Source organism: Lithobates pipiens, unplaced genomic scaffold (genome assembly GCF_037356315.1).
Source record: "Lithobates pipiens isolate NorthernLeopardFrog02 unplaced genomic scaffold, aLitPip1_a1.2 Scaffold_10, whole genome shotgun sequence".
Lineage (NCBI taxonomy): Eukaryota > Metazoa > Chordata > Amphibia > Anura > Ranidae > Lithobates > Lithobates pipiens.
The window spans coordinates 220,326,985-220,348,858 of NW_027507686.1; the positions used below are offsets into that span (position 1 = coordinate 220,326,985).

Here is a 21,874-nt window from a genome sequence, read left to right on the forward strand (position 1 = left end):
TTGACTGGATGGACTGGTGTCTTTATTCAACCTTACTAACTATGTAACTTACGACTGTTCTTTGTGATAGGATTACAAGCTTTTCTATACCCTACATCAGGAATAATCAATTAGCGGACCTCCAGCTGTTGAACTACAAGTCCCATAAGGCATAGCAAGACTGACAGCCACAAGCATGACACTCGGAGGCAGAGGCATGATGGCACTTGTAGTTTTGCAATAGCTGGTGATCCACTAATTGCATATCCCTGCCGTACACCCTTGCAAACTTTGTGCTTAATACTTTATCAAAGTATGACCTGAAGTGCTCTTCGTGCATTATAGGAGAACTTTACCTGGTTTAGTTCCTCTCATCTATGGCATGCCAATGAGATGGAGCAGCCACACAAGTGCACGAGGTTTTTGTCCATGTATTTGGTGTGTATGTGGATATATGTATATGTGTATATACAGCTATATATATATATATATATATATTTTGAGAGGGGGGGGGGTGTAAGAGATGGATATAGAGAGAGAGACTTTTATTTTTTAAGTAACTCCACTTTTGTTTGTTTTGTTATTTGAAAAAAACATTCTCCTCTGGGTGATCTATGTACTTGCAAGGGTTTTATCAAACTTTGTTTGCAGATTTTTTGTTCTTTTCTTGTTTGTGGAAAGGTAATCCAATGGTTTCGTACTTATCAACCAGCAAGGGCTCAAATTAGAAAAAATTGGAGGGCCTGCATCCCCTTTTAGATGTGATTTCCTATAAGTAACTCTAAAATTACAAAATCTTGTATCTTAGTGCAGTCTTCTGGGGAAATCTGTGCGCCAATCACACAATTAGGAAATTGTTTTTGGGGGGGGGGGGGGGGGGGGGGGCCTGTACACATTCTGTGTACACAATACCTCTGGGTAGCCATATTACAATGTGTTTTACAGAAAATTACTGAGCTGCAGATTGAAAAGGAAAGGTTATTTTTAATAACATTCAATTACAATAGGACTTAAGTCACAATTGTATACGCTATATTATTTTTTCTCTTTTTGCTTCCCCCCCCCACGGAAGTGGAGTTACCCTTAGGTATTACTCTGCAATACATGCACATTTCTATGTGTTTTATCATTTTAACCACTTGCTGACTGCCTAACTGGGATTATACATCATTGCTTTGATGTTAAATACCGGAGTTATGGCTGGAGCTACAGCTGATCACAGAAACAAATAGATGCCGGTTATCATTTTATTTAATTTATTTCCTGCACACTGTTAGCGTGAAGGGAAAAAAAAGCCACGGCTTCTGTTAGAGGGATTAGAGGGACAGCGGTCCCCTTGGCACCCATGTGTGCTGCTAATCAGTGCCATCTATTAGCGCCCACCAGTGCTGCCTATTAGTGCCCATCAGTGCCACCTCTCAGTGCAACAGAAAAATTACCTGTTTGCAAAATGTTATAACAAAATATGAAAAATGTGTTTTTTGTTTTCCCAAAATTTTCAGTCTTTTTTTGGTTTGTTTAGCAAAAAGCAAAAACCTAGTGGTGATTAAATCTTAGCAGAAAAAATCTCCAATTTGTGTGAAAACAAATTATAAAAAATTCATATGGGTAAAGTGTTGCAATTGTCATTCAACGTGTGACAGCTCTTTAAAGCTGAAAATTGGCCTGGGCAGAAAGGGGGTAGAAGGTGCCCAGTAAGCAAGTGGTTAAGGAAATTAACCTGGCACAATGTACATATATTGCAGAGATGTATTACAGGTTTTCTTTTAGCTCAGAACACTTTAATATAATAACGGGACTATGGAAGATGTAATTTCCTTTTTAACAGTGCAGGAGCTTGGAGAAATCAGCCGCCAATCTGATGGAAGGCTTATTAGTGTTTTTTTTTTTTCCCCTGGAACTGTGCTAGTGGCATTGTACATGCATAGAATAACCTATAGGAGGGGGACCTTGGCACCTTGGGGTTAAGCCATTTATTGACATTAGGACATTTAATACATCTGCTTCCACCCACTTGCTCCAGACTTAAGTATCCCTCTGCCGCTATCGATTCTTCTTCATGAAGCCTTAATGGCTTATCTGTCAGTGGCACATTGAGTGTAAAACCCCCCATGGTAGAGCAGATAAGGCCAGACTAGTGAGACATCACATTGGACCTAGTATTCCACATGTGTCCTCATCCCACCAGATAGAGATTATCAGCCTGTCCACTCCCTATTCTACACTACAGCAAAAAATGGTCATGGCAGCTGCAGTTATAGGAAATCTCAACACTTCTCTCCTAGATGAACAAAAAATGTATTCCACACGTTGATTTTATTTACACATGCTGTCTAAAAATTGACCATGCGTTTATAATTCTTACTCCTTTCATGATTTTGTGTCTGAAATTTAGCATTGTATGTAAAAATGAAGGGGGAGGGGCCTTCAGGTTTTTTTTTTTTTTTTTTTTTTTTTTTTTTGTGTTTTGTTTTTTAAACACCTTTCCTCTGAGATTGCTGTACGATGTAGTATTTGTCAAGATGATTTCAAGCTGACAATCTGTTTTGTATATTTAAAGCAATTGTCACCGCAAAATAAGCTAAAGTGATTGTAAACTTTCCCTTTAAAAAAAACAAACAAAATAAACATGTTATATTCACCTGCTCCGTGCAATGGTTTTGAGCAGAACAACCCCGATTCTCCTCTCCTGGGGTTCCCTGCTTGCCCTCCTGGATTTTTATACACATGATTACTTAGCCATCACATTATTACAATTGTATGTTTATGCTAACAAGGGGTGTAACATAGGTAGACTAATTCTAATCAGGACTCAAAGGAATGCAAACTTGTAATGAGAACATTATTAGTGCCGTGATGGCAGTGTGCAATATGTACAAAATATAATACAATTATATACAGAACTTACAAATTTCCTTTACAGGCTCAGGTAAGTACAGTGAGGGGGGGGGGGGGGGGTATTTGATGTCCTGCTGATTTTGTATGTTTGCCCGCTGGCAAAAGATCAGTCTATAATTTTAATGGTAGGTTTATTTTAACAGTGAGACACAGAATAACAGCAAAAATATCCAGAAAAACACATTTCAAAAAAGTTATAAATTGATTTGCACTTTAAGAGTGGATGAAATACTTGTTTCACTCATCGGCAAGATTTCTTGCTTCCAGGTGTCTTCTATACAGGTAACGAGCTGAGATTAGGAGCTCTCTAAGGCTGGGTTCACACCGCTGCGGGGGGAGATCCGGATGTGATTCGCACCGCAAATCACATCCGATCTCCGTAGCGATGCGAGTTCAGCCATACAGATAGTATGGCTGAATTCGCATCTCTCCCGCAGCAAACTCGCACGGGACCCTTTTTTTGGTCCGCAACAGAATCGGATCGCATGGGGGTTCACACCATGCGATCCGATTCCTGTGCGAGTCGGTAGATCGCACTGCGATATGCGGACGGATCTGGGGGTGTCATTAACATATCATTGACACTCCCAGCCGTCCGCATAGGGCAGTGTGAACTGCCAGCGGGAGTAATGTGATGCGGGAAAACGCAGCGGATTCGCGGCGTTCCTGCATCGCAGCGGTGTGAACCCGGCCTTAAAGCGAGTGACCCTAATCTCAGCTTGTTACCTGTATAAAAGACACCTGTCCACAGCAATCAATCGGATTCAAATCTCTCCACCGTGGCCAAGACCAAAGAGCTGTCCAAGGATGTCATGGACAGGATTGTAAACCTACGGAAGGGTGGAATGGGCTACAAGACCATCGCCAAGCAGCTTGGTGAGAGGGTGACAATAATTGGTGCAATTATTCGCAAATTGAAGAAACACAAAATAACTGTTAATCTCCCTCAGTTTGGCACTCCAAGCATGAGGAGTTTCAATGATCATGAGAACGGTGAGGTTATAAATCCACTTTGTGTGCAGCAAATGTGTTTTTGTTAATCTTGTAAAGGTTGCTGTACATGGCCTTTGCAGCGAACAGGGCTGTGAGAGAGGCCTATCCAGATCCACCCACTACAGGCTGCATGTAGAAATTACAGGAGGGGGGTGCAGACCAAACCAGTCACCCTGGAAAAGGAGTGGCTGGTGTTTTTTTTTTTTTTTTGTGTTTTTTTTTTTTTTTTTTTTTTTTTTTTCTGTACAGAAAGGTCCTGCACAGGTTTGAAGTGCAGAAGTATGCTGGATTACTGCATAGATATTAATGCTGGATTACGGCATAGATATCGATGCTGGATTACGGCATAGATATCGATGCTGGATTACGGCATAGATATCGATGCTGGATTACGGCATAGATATCGATGCTGGATTACGGCATAGATATCGATGCTGGATTACGGCATAGATATCGATGCTGGATTACGGCATAGATATCAATGCTGGATTACGGCATAGATATCGATGCTGGATTACGGCATAGATATCAATGCTGGATTACGGCATAGATATCAATGCTGGATTACGGCATAGATATCAATGCTGGATTACGGCATAGATATCAATGCTGGATTACGGCATAGATATCAATGCTGGATTACGGCATAGATATCAATGCTGGATTTACGGCATAGATATCAATGCTGGATTTACGGCATAGATATCAATGCTGGATTACGGCATAGATATCAATGCTGGATTACGGCATAGATATCAATGCTGGATTACGGCATAGATATCAATGCTGGATTACGGCATAGATATCAATGCTGGATTACGGCATAGATATCAATGCTGGATTACGGCATAGATATCAATGCTGGATTACGGCATAGATATCAATGCTGGATTACGGCATAGATATCAATGCTGGATTACGGCATAGATATCAATGCTGGATTACGGCATAGATATCAATGCTGGATTACGGCATAGATATCAATGCTGGATTACGGCATAGATATCAATGCTGGATTACGGCATAGATATCAATGCTGGATTACGGCATAGATATCAATGCTGGATTACGGCATAGATATCAATGCTGGATTACGGCATAGATATCAATGCTGGATTACGGCATAGATATCAATGCTGGATTACGGCATAGATATCAATGCTGGATTACGGCATAGATATCAATGCTGGATTACGGCATAGATATCAATGCTGGATTACGGCATAGATATCAATGCTGGATTACGGCATAGATATTGAGAAGTATGCAAAGGACACAAAGATTCAAGTAAGAATGCAAGATGCCTTTTTGTATTTAGTCAATATTTGCTTATCCCAGAGTTCAGCCTTGGGGTATCCTGTATGTGCATATCATGCCTGGCAACCAATACATTTAAAAATGGAAAAAAGTCAAAAGGACATTTATAGAAGGGATTCAAGAGAGTATACAAGGTAAATATTGGTTGCCTATAGCATATTGTGTGTCAGCTGTCATTTTGCTCACTCACTGTAAACATGACGTCTGGAATATGATAGCTGTCAGCTGTTCATGCACTTTCCTTTTCCCTAGGCCTGGAGAATGTAAAACCTGATGTAGGTTAAATTTTAATGGTGATGTAGAACCTTTGCTGATTTTTATTTTATTCTTTTCTGGTTGATTTCAGCGTGTCTTTAACGTGTTGTACCCAATGCCTGCCGACCAAAGGCGTCACGTCAGCATCAACTCTGCTCGGTGGTTGCCGGAGCCTGGACTGGGATTAGCGTATGGTACCAATAAGGGAGACCTGGTGATCTGCCGACCAGAGTAAGTATAAGATGTATTTTCTGACTAAACCCAGCTGTACGAGATTGACCTTTTTCCCAAAATCACGGTCCGTGAAAGTCTTGCTCAAATTCTATTTTCCAATTTGTAAGAGAAGCTCATACAAACTGCACATTTATTGCTGGACTTGTTAAAGCGGAACTAAACCCTCCTATTTCTTTCAGCCAAGGAAGCTGCCTTCCGAGCATCTGTTTTATTTGCAACTGCCATGGTTACTGTACATGTGATCAGTTATGACTCCAGCCATTTCATGGTTTGACCGATTTGTTGAGAGCCCAACCAATGAAACGGTTAGCGTTCCCGGGAATGTTAACATTTTTTTTATTTTTAAACTATAGGTTTAGTTCCACTTTACATGATTAAAAAATAGTTCTCTGAATATAAGAAGTGTAGAACATTTCATTGCAGACTCTTCCTGCTTTTTAATGGAAATTCACATATTAAAGCGGAGTTTTACTCAAAAGTGGAACATCCGCTTATCCGCTGCCCGTCCCCCCACCCCCCCACTATCACTTTTGGCACCTTTCAGGGGGAAGGGGTCTTTGACAGGTGCTGTTCCCCACTTGCAGAAGACTGAGCCGCGGCCCGTCTCCCGAAAGTTTGGCCCCCTGCTCCTTCCTCCACCGCCAGACCAGTTAAAAAACACGGCGCGCATATGCGGTAGGGAACCGGCTGTGAAGCCGAAAGACTTCACTTCCGGCTTCCCTTACCAGGAATGGCGGCGGCTGCACCCAATAGCTGATCCGAAGATCGGCTGCAGTTCTGTCATCGGGGGCTCCCTGGACGGTTAAGTGTCCATATATTAAAAGTCAGCAGTTGCAGTATTTGCAGCATGTTGACTTTAAATTTTTTTGTGGGGGGGGGGGGGGCTGGACCTCCTCTTTAAGTTGCTTCCTTTCTTCCTGTATGTGGAGTGTCTGTCATAGTCATATGATGAGTTCCTGAAAAATCAGATAAGCACATTAACAGGAAATAAATTATATCTCTGGGGACGTTCTTTGTGCAGTATACAAATCATCTCCAACTGCCATGTTTACAAGGGCAACAGTTAAAGCGGAACTAAACCTCTATCGTGTTAACGATTTCCCAAAACGTTTTAATTCAAGACATGCGACTATGACAGACACTCGGTGTACAGGAGGAAGGAGCCTAATATGTGAATTTCGGTTAAACAACAAGAAGTTAGGCCCCTTTCACACTGGGGCGGTGGGTGTGTCGACGGTAAAGCACCGCTATTTTTAGCAGCGCTTTATTGTCAATTTCGTGGTGCTATTCGGCCGCTAGCCGAGAGGGTTAAAACCACCGCTGCAGCAGCGCTCTGCTGGCGATAGTCGCTCTGCCCTATTGATTTCTATGGGCAGGAGCGGTGTATACATTGCTCCTTCACCGCTCCAAAGATGCTGCTAGCAGGACTTTTTTTTTTTTTTACAGTCATGCCAGCGCACCGCTCCAGTGTGAAAGCTCTCGGTGGTTTCACATTGGAGAGACAGCGGCTCTTTTAGGGCGCTTTGCAGGCGCTATTTTTAGCGTTATATCGCTCGCAAAGCACCCCAGTGTGTAAGGGATCTAAGAGACTGCAATGAAATGTGCTACAATTCTTACAATTTGTTAAACCATCACTCAGAGGACTATTTTTAAATCTCTTAAAGGGGAACTAAACACATATTTTCCAAAAGGCAGTTGCGTGTCGGGAATGTTGTCAATAACTTTTGCCCTTTACTGAACTGTCAAGCCCCTTAGATGGCTGGTGTCATAACAGAGCAATATGTGCAGCACCATGGCAACTGCAAATCAAGCAGAGGCTAAGATGGCAGCTTCCGTTGCTGTAACGTATAGGAGGGGTTAGTTCCACTTTAATTAGCCAGTTGTATAGCTATTATTCGTTGGCTTTTAGGTAATGAGGTGGTATATCATGGGTGCAGTGCCAGGCTCCTGCAGACACGGTCCACGGCTCTTCCTGTACTTCACATGGGCTGTCACTTTCAGAGCTGTAGGAAGTATCGACGACCCTGCAGTACTTTTAAAACTACAAGCCGTCTTTCGCGGTGGCAATATAGCTGTCCCCTTTGCAGATGTCTTTGAAGCAAAGTCTTTCAGCGAAAATATGTCGAAGGTTTTTTTTGTGTTTTTGTTTTTTTTGCCTATAGGGTGGCTCTAGTTCCTTGCAAGGTCTTCCTGGAGCCACTGCGATGCGTTCCCTCCCGACTGGGACTAAAAGTCCTGAGAATATCCACAAGGAGGAAAAATATTAAAAGGGGGAAAGAAAAAAAATTATTTCACAAGAAATCCTGCTAAAAACCTTACAATATTGGTTATGTGGTGAATACTAACTTTAAATTACAAAATACCAATTATTCACGTTCACCTCCTAAAGAGACCCTGTCATCACACAATTTTGTCTCCCTCCTTATTGAAGTTATAACTGCACCAGATTTTATAGGAATGGCACACTTTCTGGAATGCCAGTTTTTGATAGCACTGGTGTCCCAACCCCCCACCCTCCATCCCCTGGTTTCTAGGTCACCATGCCATAAAAAAACATTAAAAAGAAGGTGATTGCCACTTACATAACCATATAACAAAAAAGGTCTCTTATTACAAATCAGTTAAGTGGCCATTAGATATCCAAAACACAAAGTCAAAATCTGTAAATGTCCCACACTGTGCAAATAAGTGTTGTTTTTTGATCTTTCTTCCACATTTTACTCCACAAATGCACACTTGCCTCAAACATGACCCCCTTAAAGAGGAACTGCAGTCTGCTCACATAATTTTATATATGCTGTGATTCTGTACTTGCCAAATATGCTGCAGAAATCTCCTCCCACTGAGTCTGGCCACATCCATTTTAACTGTGGGCAACTGAAGCTGCTGCCTGTTCACTTCCTGGATTTAAAGACACGCACAGAGGCACCCCTCCAGCTCCGCAGCTCTCATTGGCCCTCTTATGACTCATCCCCTTCCCTTCATGCACAGCTCTCCCTCTTGTGGGAGTTTGTCAGGATGTCATAAACCTAGGCTTTTTACCAGACAAGAAACAGGAAGCAGGCTGTATAAGGTATTTACTGGCTGAAAAAAAAGTTTTACTATCCAAAGTTAAAACAATAAGGGCAGAAGATTTAATAGATGGAACGATGTAAAAATGACTGAAGGTCCGCTTTAACCACTTCAGCCCTGAAAGTATTTGCCCCCTTCCTGAATAGGCCATTTTTTCTGATATGGCACTGCGTCTCTTTGACAATTGCGTGGACGTGCAATTTTGTACCCAAACAAAATGTCCTCTTTCCCCACAAATATAGCTTTCTTTTGGTCGTATTTGATCACCTCACCTGTGATTTTTTTTTTTTCGATATAAACAAAAGAGCGACAATTTTGGGGAAAAAACTCGCAATATTTTGTACTTTTTGCTGTAATAAATATCCCAAAAAAGTAAAAAAAAAAAAAAAACGAATTTCTTCCTCAGATTGGGCCGATCTGTATTCTTCATATTTTTGGTTAAAAAAAAAAGAGGGGAGGGGGAGAGAGATGTATAAAAATAATTTATATATTATCACTAGAAATGGCAGCGATCTGCGATTTTTATCAGGACTGTGATGTTGTGGCAGACAAATTGGACACTTGACACTTTTTTTGGGACCATTAACATTTATACAGCAATCAGAGCTAAAAATAGCCAGTGATTACTGTGTAAATGTCCCCCCCCCCAATGTCACTGGCAGGGAAGGGGTTAACACTAGGGGGCGATCAAGGGGTGTGTGTGTGTGTGTGTGTGTGTGTGTGTGTGTGTGTGTGTGTGTGTGTGTGTGTGTGTGTGTTCTAACTGGGGTAGGAGACATATCGTTGTCCCTACTTAGTAGGAGCACACAGTTCGTCTCTACTCCTCTGACAGAACCGGGATTTGTGTGTTCTGTCAGAAGCAATCACGGGGCACCTGCTATAGCGACGTATAGCTATGGAAACTTTAACAACCATGCCAACCTTCCACAGTATAACTGGCAGCTGGTCGGCTAGCGGTTAATGAAAGAAGGTGATATAGTGCTTTTAGGCCGGGTTCACACCGCTGCGATGCGGGAACGCCGTGAATCCGCGGCGTTTTCCCGCATCGCACACCTCCCGCCGGCAGTTCACACTGCCCTATGCGGACGGCTGGGAGTGTCAATGATATGTTAATGACACCCCCAGATCCGTCCGCATATCGCAGTGCGATCTGCCGACTCGCACAGGAATCGGATCGCATGGTGTGAACCCCCATGCGATCCGATTCTGTTGCGGACCAAAAAAAGGGTCCCGTGCGAGTTTGCTGCGGGAGCGATGCGAATTCAGCCATACTATCTGTATGGCTGTACTCGCATCGCTACGGAGATCGGATGTGATTTGCGGTGCGAATCGCATCCGGATCTCCCCCCGCAGCAGTGTGAACCCAGCCTTGCAATATATTTCGTAATGATCTGGTTCCAGATGGTCCCCCGCTATAATGATCCTTCACACACCAGCCATGACTTCTCTCTCCCAGGACATAACAAATCAGCACCAAAGGGATAAAAATACTATCATAGGGCAGTATTTATATATAAAAAAAAATTCAATATGAAAAGCTAATTTTCCACTTACATTTGTAAGTGTCCAATATCTTGCCATCTATACATACAGCTGCAATGTGCTCGCTCCGCTCTCTAGAGTCAACGTGCATTTAACAGCCCAGAAATTGGCTGCGGAAGTGACATCACTACGTTACCAGAAATGACTGAGATAGTCCCCTCTTGAGGCGTTCCGCTGTCACCATGTGCTAGACTCCCCAGCACATCCTCACAAAAAAAAAAAAAAAATCATGTGACGGCACTGGTTCACAGTGTGGATGCTTGATTCTAGAAGTGCTACGATTCCCTTGCAAAATTGCTGCAGCTTTGTTTACATTTGACTGCTGGGTGTCACATGACTGCACAGAAAGCTGAGCCGCTATCCGCACCAGGATAGTGCACCGGATTTAAGAAATTTGCAGGATAGCTTCATGGCATCAATAGAGGGATAGCAGGCCAGGACAGATATTGTTTTGGCCTCAATTGCACCATTTAGCAGTGGAATGAGTGCATTTTTGTAACTATTGCACAATAAGGAACTGGGGGGGCCAACTAGGAAATCTGAGTATTATGAATATGACAGATACTTCTAAAAAAGAGATTATCTAGGGACACGGTCTCAACACCTGCACAATATCATGAGAAAATGATACTTGAATGACTTGCATTATTGGCCAATATATAGGGGCGGACTGACAACTCATGGGGCCCCTGGGCAATAGGAGAAGATTATGGGGCCCCCGGGCAGTAGGAGATTATGGGGCTCCCAGGCAATAGATTATGGGGCCACACAGTAGACACCATATACACACACACAGAATACACATACGCACACTGAAAAGGTACTGGAGAGACGGGGCAGCTATAATATTGGGATTTTTAACCACTTGAGATCCGCGCTATAGTCAATTGACGGCTACAGCGCGGATCTCCTTTTCCGGGACTACGTCTATTGACGTCGTCCCGTGTACGAGCGGCCTGCGCGCGCCCTGAGGGGCGCGCGCGGCGCACTCTGTGATCGGCGAGTCCATGAGACTCGCCTGATCACCGATCCGTGCAAGGGGTCGATCCCGACCCCTTATCACGTGATCAGCTGTCAGCCAATGACAGCTGATCAGGTGACATAACGGAGCCGGTAATCGGCTAGTATTCCTCCTCGCGCTGACAGCGCGAGGAGAAAAAAAAAAAGCCGATCACCGGCGGCCATGATCGGGACATCAGTCCCGATCACGGCCAGCAATGCAAGCGCCCACCTGCCCCCTGCCAGTGCCCACCTGCCCCCTGCAGTGCCACCCTAATAAAAAGTAAGTGCCCCCCGTCAGTGCCACCCAGCAGTGCCCACAGTGCCACCCACAGTGCCCACAATCTGCCTCAAAGGTGCTGCACCCCAGTGCCGCCCAGCAGTGCCGCCCATCAGTCCCATCTATCAGTGGTACCTATCAGTGCCCATCCGTGCCACCTTATCTGTGCCCATCTTTGCCCATCAGTGCCGCCTTAACTATGCCCATCAGTGCCCACCAGTGCAGCCCATCAGTGCCCACCAGTGCAGCCCATCAGTGCCCACCAGTGCAGCCCATCAGTGCCCACCAGTGCAGCCCATCAGTGCCCACCAGTGCAGCCCATCAGTGCCCACCAGTGCAGCCCATCAGTGCCCACCAGTGCAGCCCATCAGTGCCGCCTAATCAGCGCACTTCAATGAAGGAGAAAAATGACCCGTTTGCAAAATTTTATAACAAACTATTAAAACATGATTTTTTTTTTTTTTTTTGCATCTTTTTTTGTTTGTTTAGCAAAAAATAAAACTCCGAGCTGTAACTAAATACCACCAAAAGAAAGCTCTATTTGTGGGAAAAAAATGATTAAAATTTCATTTGGGTACAGTGTTGTATGCCCACGCAATTGTCATTCAAAGTGCATCAGCGCTGAAAGCTGAAAATTGGTCTGGGACTGAGGGGGGTTTAAGTGCCCAGTAAGCAAGTGGTTAAATAAACAGATTTTTACATACTGTCCCTGGTTTTATTGAGCTGGCAACCTTGATGGGGCCCCTTAGTGGCATGGGGCCCTCGGGCAGTGCCCGAATGGTCAGTCCGCCCCTGCCAATATAAGATATCTAACAGCAAACCAATCACAGCTGGACTTTTGGAAGAAGAGTATTCAGTCTTGAAAGTTTATGAAGGTTTTCTTATGAATGTTTTATACTTCTTATGCTAAGGTTAACTTATATTGACTCACTGTGAATATGAGATGATGATGGCACTTGAAGAGATGAATTTTGTATTAACAGGTTTTCACTCCTAAATGTTTTCCTCTGACATTCAATAGACGGCAGTTATAAAACTGTCATGAGCTGAAGAAAATGCTCATAGCTCTGAAATTGCCTGCTTTTCCGCCTGCGTTTCTCTTGCTCCTCCGTAGTGGATTATAAGGGAAATCTGCTTCTGTCTTTCATGTTCACCCTCTGTTAAGCTCTTGTACAGTCGCTAGTTTTTGTGCCTGGCCAGTACATCAGCTGCTTCCCCGGGGGCATCAAACTGCCACCCCGGGAGACGCGCCATATGCACATGGCTGCTAATGAGCTGTGCGTGTCAGTTTAATGTTATGAAGTTTGGCGTAATTCGTTCGAAATCGGGTTTCATCTTTTTTAGCACCATTAGTTTATCACTTCCTGCGGTTTATTGATTTAAAGGATCAATATCCCTGATTAACAAGAGCCTTTCACATACATTGTTGTGTTCCCCCATGCCGCTTCCAGTGAAGCCTGTCATCTAGCAGAAGGAAGAGAAGCAATGAGGATGTATGGTGACATTAAGTAGGCAGGTTGATGAGGGCACCCTGCTCTACTGTGTTCATTATTTGATAACTGCTTTCCGGTCTATAGGTGTTTTATTTGAAACCGAAACGTTGCATTCAAAAGTGTTTTTTTTTTTTTTTTTTTAATTTTCACGTAGGTACCAATAGAGTACCCATAGGCTTCTGAGGCTGCTGTTAGATCTGCGATCTTCATGTCTACACTCTTCTGCCGACTTTCACAGCCTTCAGCAGCTGTCTGCTCCCTCCATTCATATCTGCCATGGGCGTATGTTCCTGCAGAACGTGGCAGGTTTCCACATCAGCAAACCAAAAGTACAACTGTGTATTGTCTATAAAATAAGTACAATGGTGTTTGTGTGTAGTTGGTACAACAGCAAACAGCCTGAACGAAACGCATTTGGAGGGCGGAGAAAAAAAATCAAGATGACCTGGCAAGTTTAGACAATGGTCTTTTGGGTTTGTGTGTGTTTGTCCTTGAATTAAATTGTCATCTCCTCAGTGTAAAGCCAAAAATGTCATATATTACAGCTTACTAGTTCTTGGTGTGGTGGCTGTATTCAGTTTATTTTTTTCAAGCTTCTTTGCTTTATTTTCATCTGGTAATCCTGCATATGGCAGACTTCGTGTGCCTGGGTGGCTGTTACTTCTCCACTGTATCTATGGATCTGTATGGATTGAAGGGAGCTATGGTTGTCACTCTAGGCATCTCCTGATATGGACTACAAGCATGTCCCTATCTGTATCGTCTCTATTATATGGTGGGACAGGGCAATCGATAATTAAGAGGATAGCTAGGAAGGAAGATTCACTATATTACCAAAAGTATTGGAACACATGCCTTTACACGCACATGAACTTTAATGGCATCCAAGTCTTAGTCCATTGGGTTCAATGTTAAGTTGGCCCACCCTTTGCAGCTATAACGGCTTTAACTCTTATGGGAAGGCTGTCCACAAGGTTTAGGTGCATGTAGACCATTCTTCCAAAATAGGATTTGTAAGGTCAGGCACTGATGTGGACAAGAAGGTCTGGCTCACAGTCCGCGCTCTAATTCATCCCAAAGGTGTTCTATTGGGTTGAGGTCAGGACTCAGTGCAGGCCAATTGAGTTCCTCCACCCCAAAATCACTCATGCATGGCTTTATTGACCTTGTTTTGTGCACTGGTCCAAATCGTTTGGTGGAGGGGGGGAGTTATGGCGTGGGGTTATTTTTCAGGGGTTGGGCTTTCCAGTGAAGGGAAATCTTAAGGCGTCAGCATACCAAGACATTTTTTTTGGCGATTTTCATGTTCCCAACCTCATTAGAAGAGTTTGGTGTTGGCCCCTTCCTGTTCCAACATGACTGCGCACCAGTGCACAAAGCATGATCCATAAAGACATGGATGAGCGAGTTTGGGGTGAAGGAACTTGACTGGCCTGCACAGAGTCCTGAATTCAACCCACTAGAACACCTTTGAGATGAATTGGAGTGCAGACTGGCCTTCTCGCCAACATCAGTGCCTAACCTCACAAATGCGCTTCTGGAAGAATGGTTAAACATCCCCATAGACACACTTCTAAACCTTGTGAACAGCCTTCCCAGAAGAGTTGAAGTTGTTATATCTAAATGGGTGGGCCAACTCAATTGTGAACCCTATGGACTAAGACTGGGATACCCTTAAATTTCATGTGCGTGTAAAGGCAGGTGCCACAATGCTTTTTGGTAATATAGTATATTATTCTATGCAGCTCACAGAAAGCGACAATGACACTGCGTGGCTGTCGAAATCAATAGGTATTTTCTGTATTTGGTGAAAATGTTGTTAGCTTGAAAAAAAAAGACTAATGCAGCCACCACCCCATCTGTGGACTAAAAGTTGTAATACATTCCTTTTTTGTTGTTTGGTTTCCTTATCCTTTAAAGAGAACATGTAGCTGTTTGTAGAGATAGACTTGTTTTTATGTATAATTCTGTAAAGCTATTTATTTTAAAAATGTGCTCATTACATAAGCAGGCTCTGCTTCCTGCTGATCCTCATCTCGCAGATGAGTTCTATCTGGTGGAAAACAATTGAATGTTTGCAGTCTGTAACCTCTTGGTGTCGACAGTACGCAAACATAGTGTCTCGGCCGGCGGGCCTTAGTGCCCGTTCACACAGGGGCGACGCGACTTGCAGCACGACTCAGAGGCGACCTGCACATGACTTCAGCGCTGACTTGCAAAACGACTTCTGTATAGAAGTCAATGCAAGTCGCCTGAAGTCGCCCCAAAAATAGTACTGGAACCTTTTTCTAAGTCGGAGCGACTTGAGTCGCTCCTGTTAGAACGGTTCCATAGTACAGAACGGAGCGCGACTTGTCAGGCGGCTAAGTCGCCTGACAAGTCGCGGTAGTGTGAACAGGCACTTAGCGCTGGGCGGCTGCGTATTTGCGTATCAGAATGTAAATACAGCTGTACCGAGAACGCACACCCTGCGTGCTCCTGGCACAGCTATCAGCGGGTAACATCTCCCGATCGCTACTTGTGATCATGAGCTTTCTGACCACGTGACAGCCAGTCACTGCGACGAAATGATCAAAAACCCAGTCCTGCCTCTCGGCATCTAAAAGCCTTTAAAGGGCTGGGAAAAACCGGTGCCAATGGCTTAATGAGGTAAAACAATATGAATGCACTGGAGATGCACCAATACCTACCACAACTGTTTTGGCTTCACTTCAGCCGTCTGCAATGGTACAAAGCATTGAAAAGTTTTTTACAAATGAGAAAAAAAAATTTTTGTCTTTTTAATTTTGCACTTTTTCAATGTGAAGTTTGTAAATATATGTTAATATATATGTGCAAAAATATTCACTAACAGAGCAAACAAAAAAAAGTTTTAATTGTTTATCATTTCTAAAATAGACGTGAACAAAAAAAAAGGAAAATTAATAAAATGGAGGAGAGTTGATTAAGGCCGATTAGAGTAAATTAAGGGTTAATAAGGGGTTAAACAGAGGAACATTTGTCCATCCCTTTTGATCTGCAGATGAAGAAACAGAAAGATACAAAAAGAAACAATGTTTCTTTTTTATTTTAGTGCTTCTGCGTTGCCAGCTGTTTTTTTTTTTTTTTTTTTTTTTTTTTTTTTTTTTTCCACTGCTTCGATTACCGACTTTAACACTTTAGCTATCAACAGGGGAGACCCACTGACAGGTCAAAGAACCAAGCCTAAAAGTATCGGTGCATTTGCATGAGTACCGATACTTGTGCAAATACTCTGTATTGGCACCGATACTAGTATCGGTGCAGTCCTAGAATGCACCTACTTGTCTTATGCCAGATAACCTTTTCCTACTAAAAGGTTGGAGCTCAGTTATGCAGGTTTAGGGCCCGTGCCGGCAGATTTTGGACTTGTGTCGATGGCATCAATTTGAGATCCTTCTAAGGTTTTATTTAGAATTCTTTGCAAGGTGCAGTTGAGCTCCACTTAACCTGCATCAAGATGTATTTATGCATTCCTGTAGACTTGTATGGCAGTGCAATATCTGCTTGAAGTGAAAAGAAGCCCATCAACGAAGGCCTCAATGTTTCAGCAATGCATTATAAGCGCCAGCAGATTTGATATGTATTGTATTGGCACCCTTTTAAAGCTGAACTCCAGGCTAAACAAGTATTGTCTGATTATAAGAAGCTTGTATATTTTTAATTGAATCTTGGTGTCCTTTGTGTATTTCTTTCAGACCTGTGCAGTAATCCATCATAAAACAACTCCTGCACTTTGCCTCTATGCAGAAGCTTCCTGTAATGAAGACCGGTCGCTCCTGCTCTCGCTTTGTGCAAGGTGACTGGTCTTGTATCCGCCCCCTCCTATAGTTTTCTACAAAGAGAGCCTGAAGAGGGCGGGCCTACTGGGTCCCCAACCACAGCTCTACAGGCTCTGTGCAGCACAGTGATGGTGTCACCACCACATTTATAAAGTAATAACGGACTTTGCAAAGGCTTTTGATGAACACAAACAAGGATTTATATTCTTTGTAGCTATTGAGTAACCTATTTATATACCAGTTTTTTTGCCTGGAGTTCAGCTTTAAATACAAATTGTGGCCCATGAGGGGTTCCTAATCCTAATCTAGCTATTGGTCCTGCATGTAGATAAAAAAGAAAGCACATCTTACTAACTTTATCTTATGTGATAGTTGAGATCATTTTTATTTTTTTTTTTTTATTTGAAAATATTTCTTCACGTCTCGGTTATAGTTTTTCTAGAACATCTTGTGGTTACGGGTCAAAAGAAGGGGGAAGTGTTGTGCAGACATAAAAGCATTTTGCAGATCTTTAAATATATAGAATTATCAGTGGTGTCATATATGGCTCTTAAACCAGAACTAAACTCTTCAGTACATTTAAGCCGTAGAGGCCGGCAGCTTAGCTCCTTGATCTGCAGTTGCGATGGTGCCGCACAATATGATGAGCGATGACACCAGCCATCTGATGGTTTGACAGTTCAGGTGAGGGCACAAGCAACTGTGACAGTTATCATTCATGGCATGCCTTGATTGTAACGGTTATGGGAAACCATTAAATTGATGGATTTCATTCTGTTTGAAATTGGTAAAAGTTACAGGCCACACATAAAAGGTAATTAAAATATACACACACTCACACTGATCAGCCATAACTTTATGACCACTGACAGGTAAGTGAATAACATTGATTATCTCCTTACAATGCCATCTGAAAGTGGGTGGGTTATATCAGGCAGCAAGTAAACATGTCCATGAGGTTAACATGTTGAAAGCAGAATATATGGGCATTGCAGATTGTTGTGTATGGGGCTATATAGCTGTAGACTGGTCAGGGTGCCCATGCTGACCATTGTTCACAGCCCAAAGCGCCTACAGTGGGCAAGTGAGCATCAAAACTGGACCATGGAGCAATGGAAGAAGGTGGTCTGGTCGGATGATTGTTTTATTTTGCATCGTGTGGATGGTGTGTGTGTGTGTGTGTGTGTGTGTGTGTGTGTGTGTCAGGTACCTGGGCAGGAGATGGCACCAAGATGCACTATGGGAAGAAGGCAAGCCAGTGGTAGCAGTGTGATGCTTTGGGCAATGTTCTACTGGGAAACCTTGGGTCCTGCCATTCATGTGGATGTTACTTTGACACGTACCACCTACCTAAACATTGTTGCCCTTTATGGAAACTGTATTCCCTGATGGCATTGGCCTCTCAGTGGCAAGGACAATGCGCTCTGCACATTCTGCAAAAATGTATTAAGAATCGTGTAAGGAGTTTAATTTGGCCTCCAAATTCTACCGCTCTCATTTCAATTGAGCATCTATGGGATGTGCTGGAAAAATGATCGATGATCTGATCAATGGAGGCCGCACCTCACAACTTTACAGAACTTCAAGGATCTGCTACTGACAGCTTAGTGCCAGATACTACAGCATACCTTCAGAGGTCTAGTGGTGTCCATGCCTCAATGTTTTGTCAGCCAAAGGGAACCTACTCAATATTGCGTGGGTGGTCTATAAACGTAAAGTGTGTGTGTGTGTGTGTGTGTGTGTATTTTTATATATAATTACCAAAAGTATTGGGACACTTGCCTTTACACGCACATAAAATGGACATCCCAGTCATAGTGCGTAGGGTTCAATATTGAGTTGGCCCAGCCTTTGCAGCTATAACGGCTTCCCTCTTCTGGGAAGGCTGTCCACATGGTTTAGGGGTGTCTATTGGAATGTTTGGCCATTCTTCCAGAAGCACATTGGTGAGGTCAGGCACCAATTGTGGACGAGAAGGCCTGGCTCGCAGTCTCTGCTCTAATTCATCCCAAAGGTGTTCCATCGGGTTGAGGGTCAGGACTCTGTGCATGCCAGTCAAGTTTCTGCACCCCAAACACGCTCGTCCATTAACATTCCATTAATGTTCATATGCGTGGAGAGACAGGTGTCCCAATACTTTTGGTAATGGATGGATTGGAATTTGATCCATCTATGGGCAGGTTGTTGTTGAGGCAATCCAGGACTCGGCAGTCTTAAGCCGGCCATAGACATCCTATTTCGAATCTCGTCCATCAATCAATAAATGAACTTTGGTACTTCCAACCTGTCTGGGTTTTTTTTTTTTTTCCAATCCATCACTGCCGGTGGCTATAGCTGCCATTAGTGATTGTATTCCCGGATTCTAGAAACCTCCCACTGTCAGGATACAATAGCGCAAGGATTCCTCCATTAACACTGAATGTGTTAATGGGTCAATCAAGCAAATTTTTTTTTCTTCAACCCATGGCTTAAAAAAAGGAGATTGCTAAGACCCCTTTCACACTGAGTCGCTTTCACGCTAAAAAAATAAACCGCCTGGAAAGCTCACGAAAAACTATTTCGATTAAAATCAATGAATGCTTTCACACTGGGGCAGTGCGCTGGCATTGAAATTAATGGAAAGCTCTTCAAAAGCGCTCAGTGTTTGTTTTACTGGCAGTTTAGAAGCGCCTCAGTGTGAAAGGGGCCGTAATATATGGCCAGCCTAAAGACTGACATAGACGGAGTGATTTTCTTTCTTGCAACCATGGGGGGGTGGGGGTGTAAACCGCCCCCGCCGGGAGAACACATCGCTTACTGCTACCGGCTATAATAGCTGCTAGCAATAATCGCATGTAAAATCATCCGACATGCTGAATGTACCCATGTTGATCGATCAACTTTAGTACATTCAGCCTGCCCATAGATGATTCGAATCTTTGTTGACCTTTCAATGGATTTAGCTCTGAGAAGATCGCCCTGACGTTCCCTTAATAAAATTCGCTAGGCCTGGCTGTCTAGTTGTATCCTGATCAGATGATGAAGACAAAGGCTTGCCAGAATCCTTCTTTATAGTCACAACAGTCATTGGCATCGGAGGCGTTGCCTGGCAACCGCTGGAAATATGCTTTGTTCAAAAGGATAACGTTTGAGAAGGAGGCAGTGCTGATCAAAACAATTCATTATTGTAGGGAACGTTCAGCTATTTTCAGAGCTTGTGGCTGGTTTCTGCAGCACCACGGAGGTCACAGCATCATGTGAAAACCTATTGTTGGGGCTGTGTGGCCGGTACAATGCAGTTCAGTATGTCTGATGCACACACACAGGGAACACGGGTGTTTGGTTTGTCATTTTAATATTCACGTGAATGTGGATTATCGGCTTGCTTTTAGTATTTTACGTAATGGTATGTAGAGGCGGTTAAAATGGTTTTTTGTTTTACCTGTGGATTTAGAAGGGCCAGAATGTGTCCCTAATTCAGCCGCTCAATGTGATGTTCAGTAGGACATTGGGCCATTAAGAGTTAGTATTTTGGATAGATAATATGCGCCTCCAGCTTCAAACGTGTTAGCCAGCGAGTCAGAAAATTGCTGCACGCAGTACTGAATTGCGCAAGAAATTGCAAGCTGTGTTCCCACCAGTTATTCTAAAGCCTCATACACGATCGGACTTTGTACAAACTTTCCTGTGGATTTTTGTACAAAGGGTGCCGGCCGAGAACTTGTATTGCATACACACGGCAGAACTTTTTCAGCCAACTTTCACCAAATCATGTGGTTTTTCCGCTCTTTACCGTCACCTTTGGTCAACTTCTGTATTGTCTGATCTTTTGCATTGGTTCTGAGCATGTGTGTTTGTACTTTGTACAAAAGTCCGATGGTTTTCTGTACACACGGTTGGACTTTGCTCCATTGGACTTTTGTTGTCAGAAAGTTTGTCCGTTCGCACAGCCAACAAAAGTCAGATGAAAACCGAAAAATGTTGTCCGATGGAGCGTACACACGGTCAGATGTTGCTCCAAAACAGCTAATTTGCATGTTTGTTGTCAAAAAGTCTGATCGTGTGTACGGGCCTTTAGGCAGAATCTGGCTATGTGTGGTTGGTTGTATCAATTTTCTTGAACTGTTACAGTACAAAAAAAATTAAGGGGCTGGAATTTCATGTTTACCACTTTTAACCTTTAAAGCTGAACTCCAGGCACAGAAATGTTCATTTAAATATATTCCTCAACAGCCGCTGATATGAAACCACCTTGTATGCACCGATGGCCTTTACAAACCCAGTTATCTTGTAAAAGTAGCAATGACATCACCTTTCTGTACATATATGTGTAGAGAGCAGAGCTGTGGGTGGGGCCAAGCAGGCTCCACCTGCTACAGGTTGCCTGCAGAAAACTACAGGAGGGGGCGGAGACCAGACCAGTCACCCTGCACAAAGAGGGAGAGCAGCAGTGAGCAGCCTTTATTACAAGAAGAAAACTTACACTGGCTTACTGCACAGATCTGAAACGGATACATAAAACACACCAAGATTCAAGCAAGAATACACATGCCTTTTGTATTTAGACAATATTTGCTTATCCCAGAGTTCAGTTTTAAAGTGTATGTAAAGTCTTGAGTAGAATATAGAAAGGTGTGTCCCTCCCCACCCCCAGTGCTAGGGAGATTCACCTTGGTGTTTCTTCTGCTAATTGACACCAAGACAGAAAGTGTTGAAGTCCAACAAGAAGTGAGGGAAATCCTTCAACTGGAATACCTGTTCTTATGGCAGGTCTCTAAGATGGGAATCCTGTTTCCTTCGGAGAGATTTCCTCAAATTTTCCTTTTTAGGTCTCCAAGGCAGGAAGTGAAGGGACACAAGCAGGACACAAGTAACAACACAAACTTATAAGGGTTTAGGCTCTTCCTTACCCTTGGCGGATAAAACACGGAAACTGTGCATAACAAACTCTTCCACAAAAATATGAAATTGCGGATATACATAGAATCCAGACCTGCAAACAGAAGTGCATAATTTCTAGAATGTTCTAGAAG

At 43.2% G+C, this 21,874-nt stretch overlaps 1 protein-coding gene across 4 annotated transcripts in view; it reads left to right on the top strand.

Annotated features, from left to right (window-relative positions):
• AMBRA1 (autophagy and beclin 1 regulator 1) overlaps positions 1-21,874 on the top strand; it is a 190,239-nt gene that overhangs the window by 153,776 nt on the left and 14,589 nt on the right. For all 4 annotated transcript variants that reach the window (XM_077461672.1, XM_077461654.1, XM_077461645.1 and 1 more), the window contains one exon: positions 5,534-5,673. In XM_077461672.1, coding sequence (XP_077317798.1) covers positions 5,534-5,673 — 140 coding nt within the window. The remainder of the gene's footprint in view (positions 1-5,533; positions 5,674-21,874) is intronic.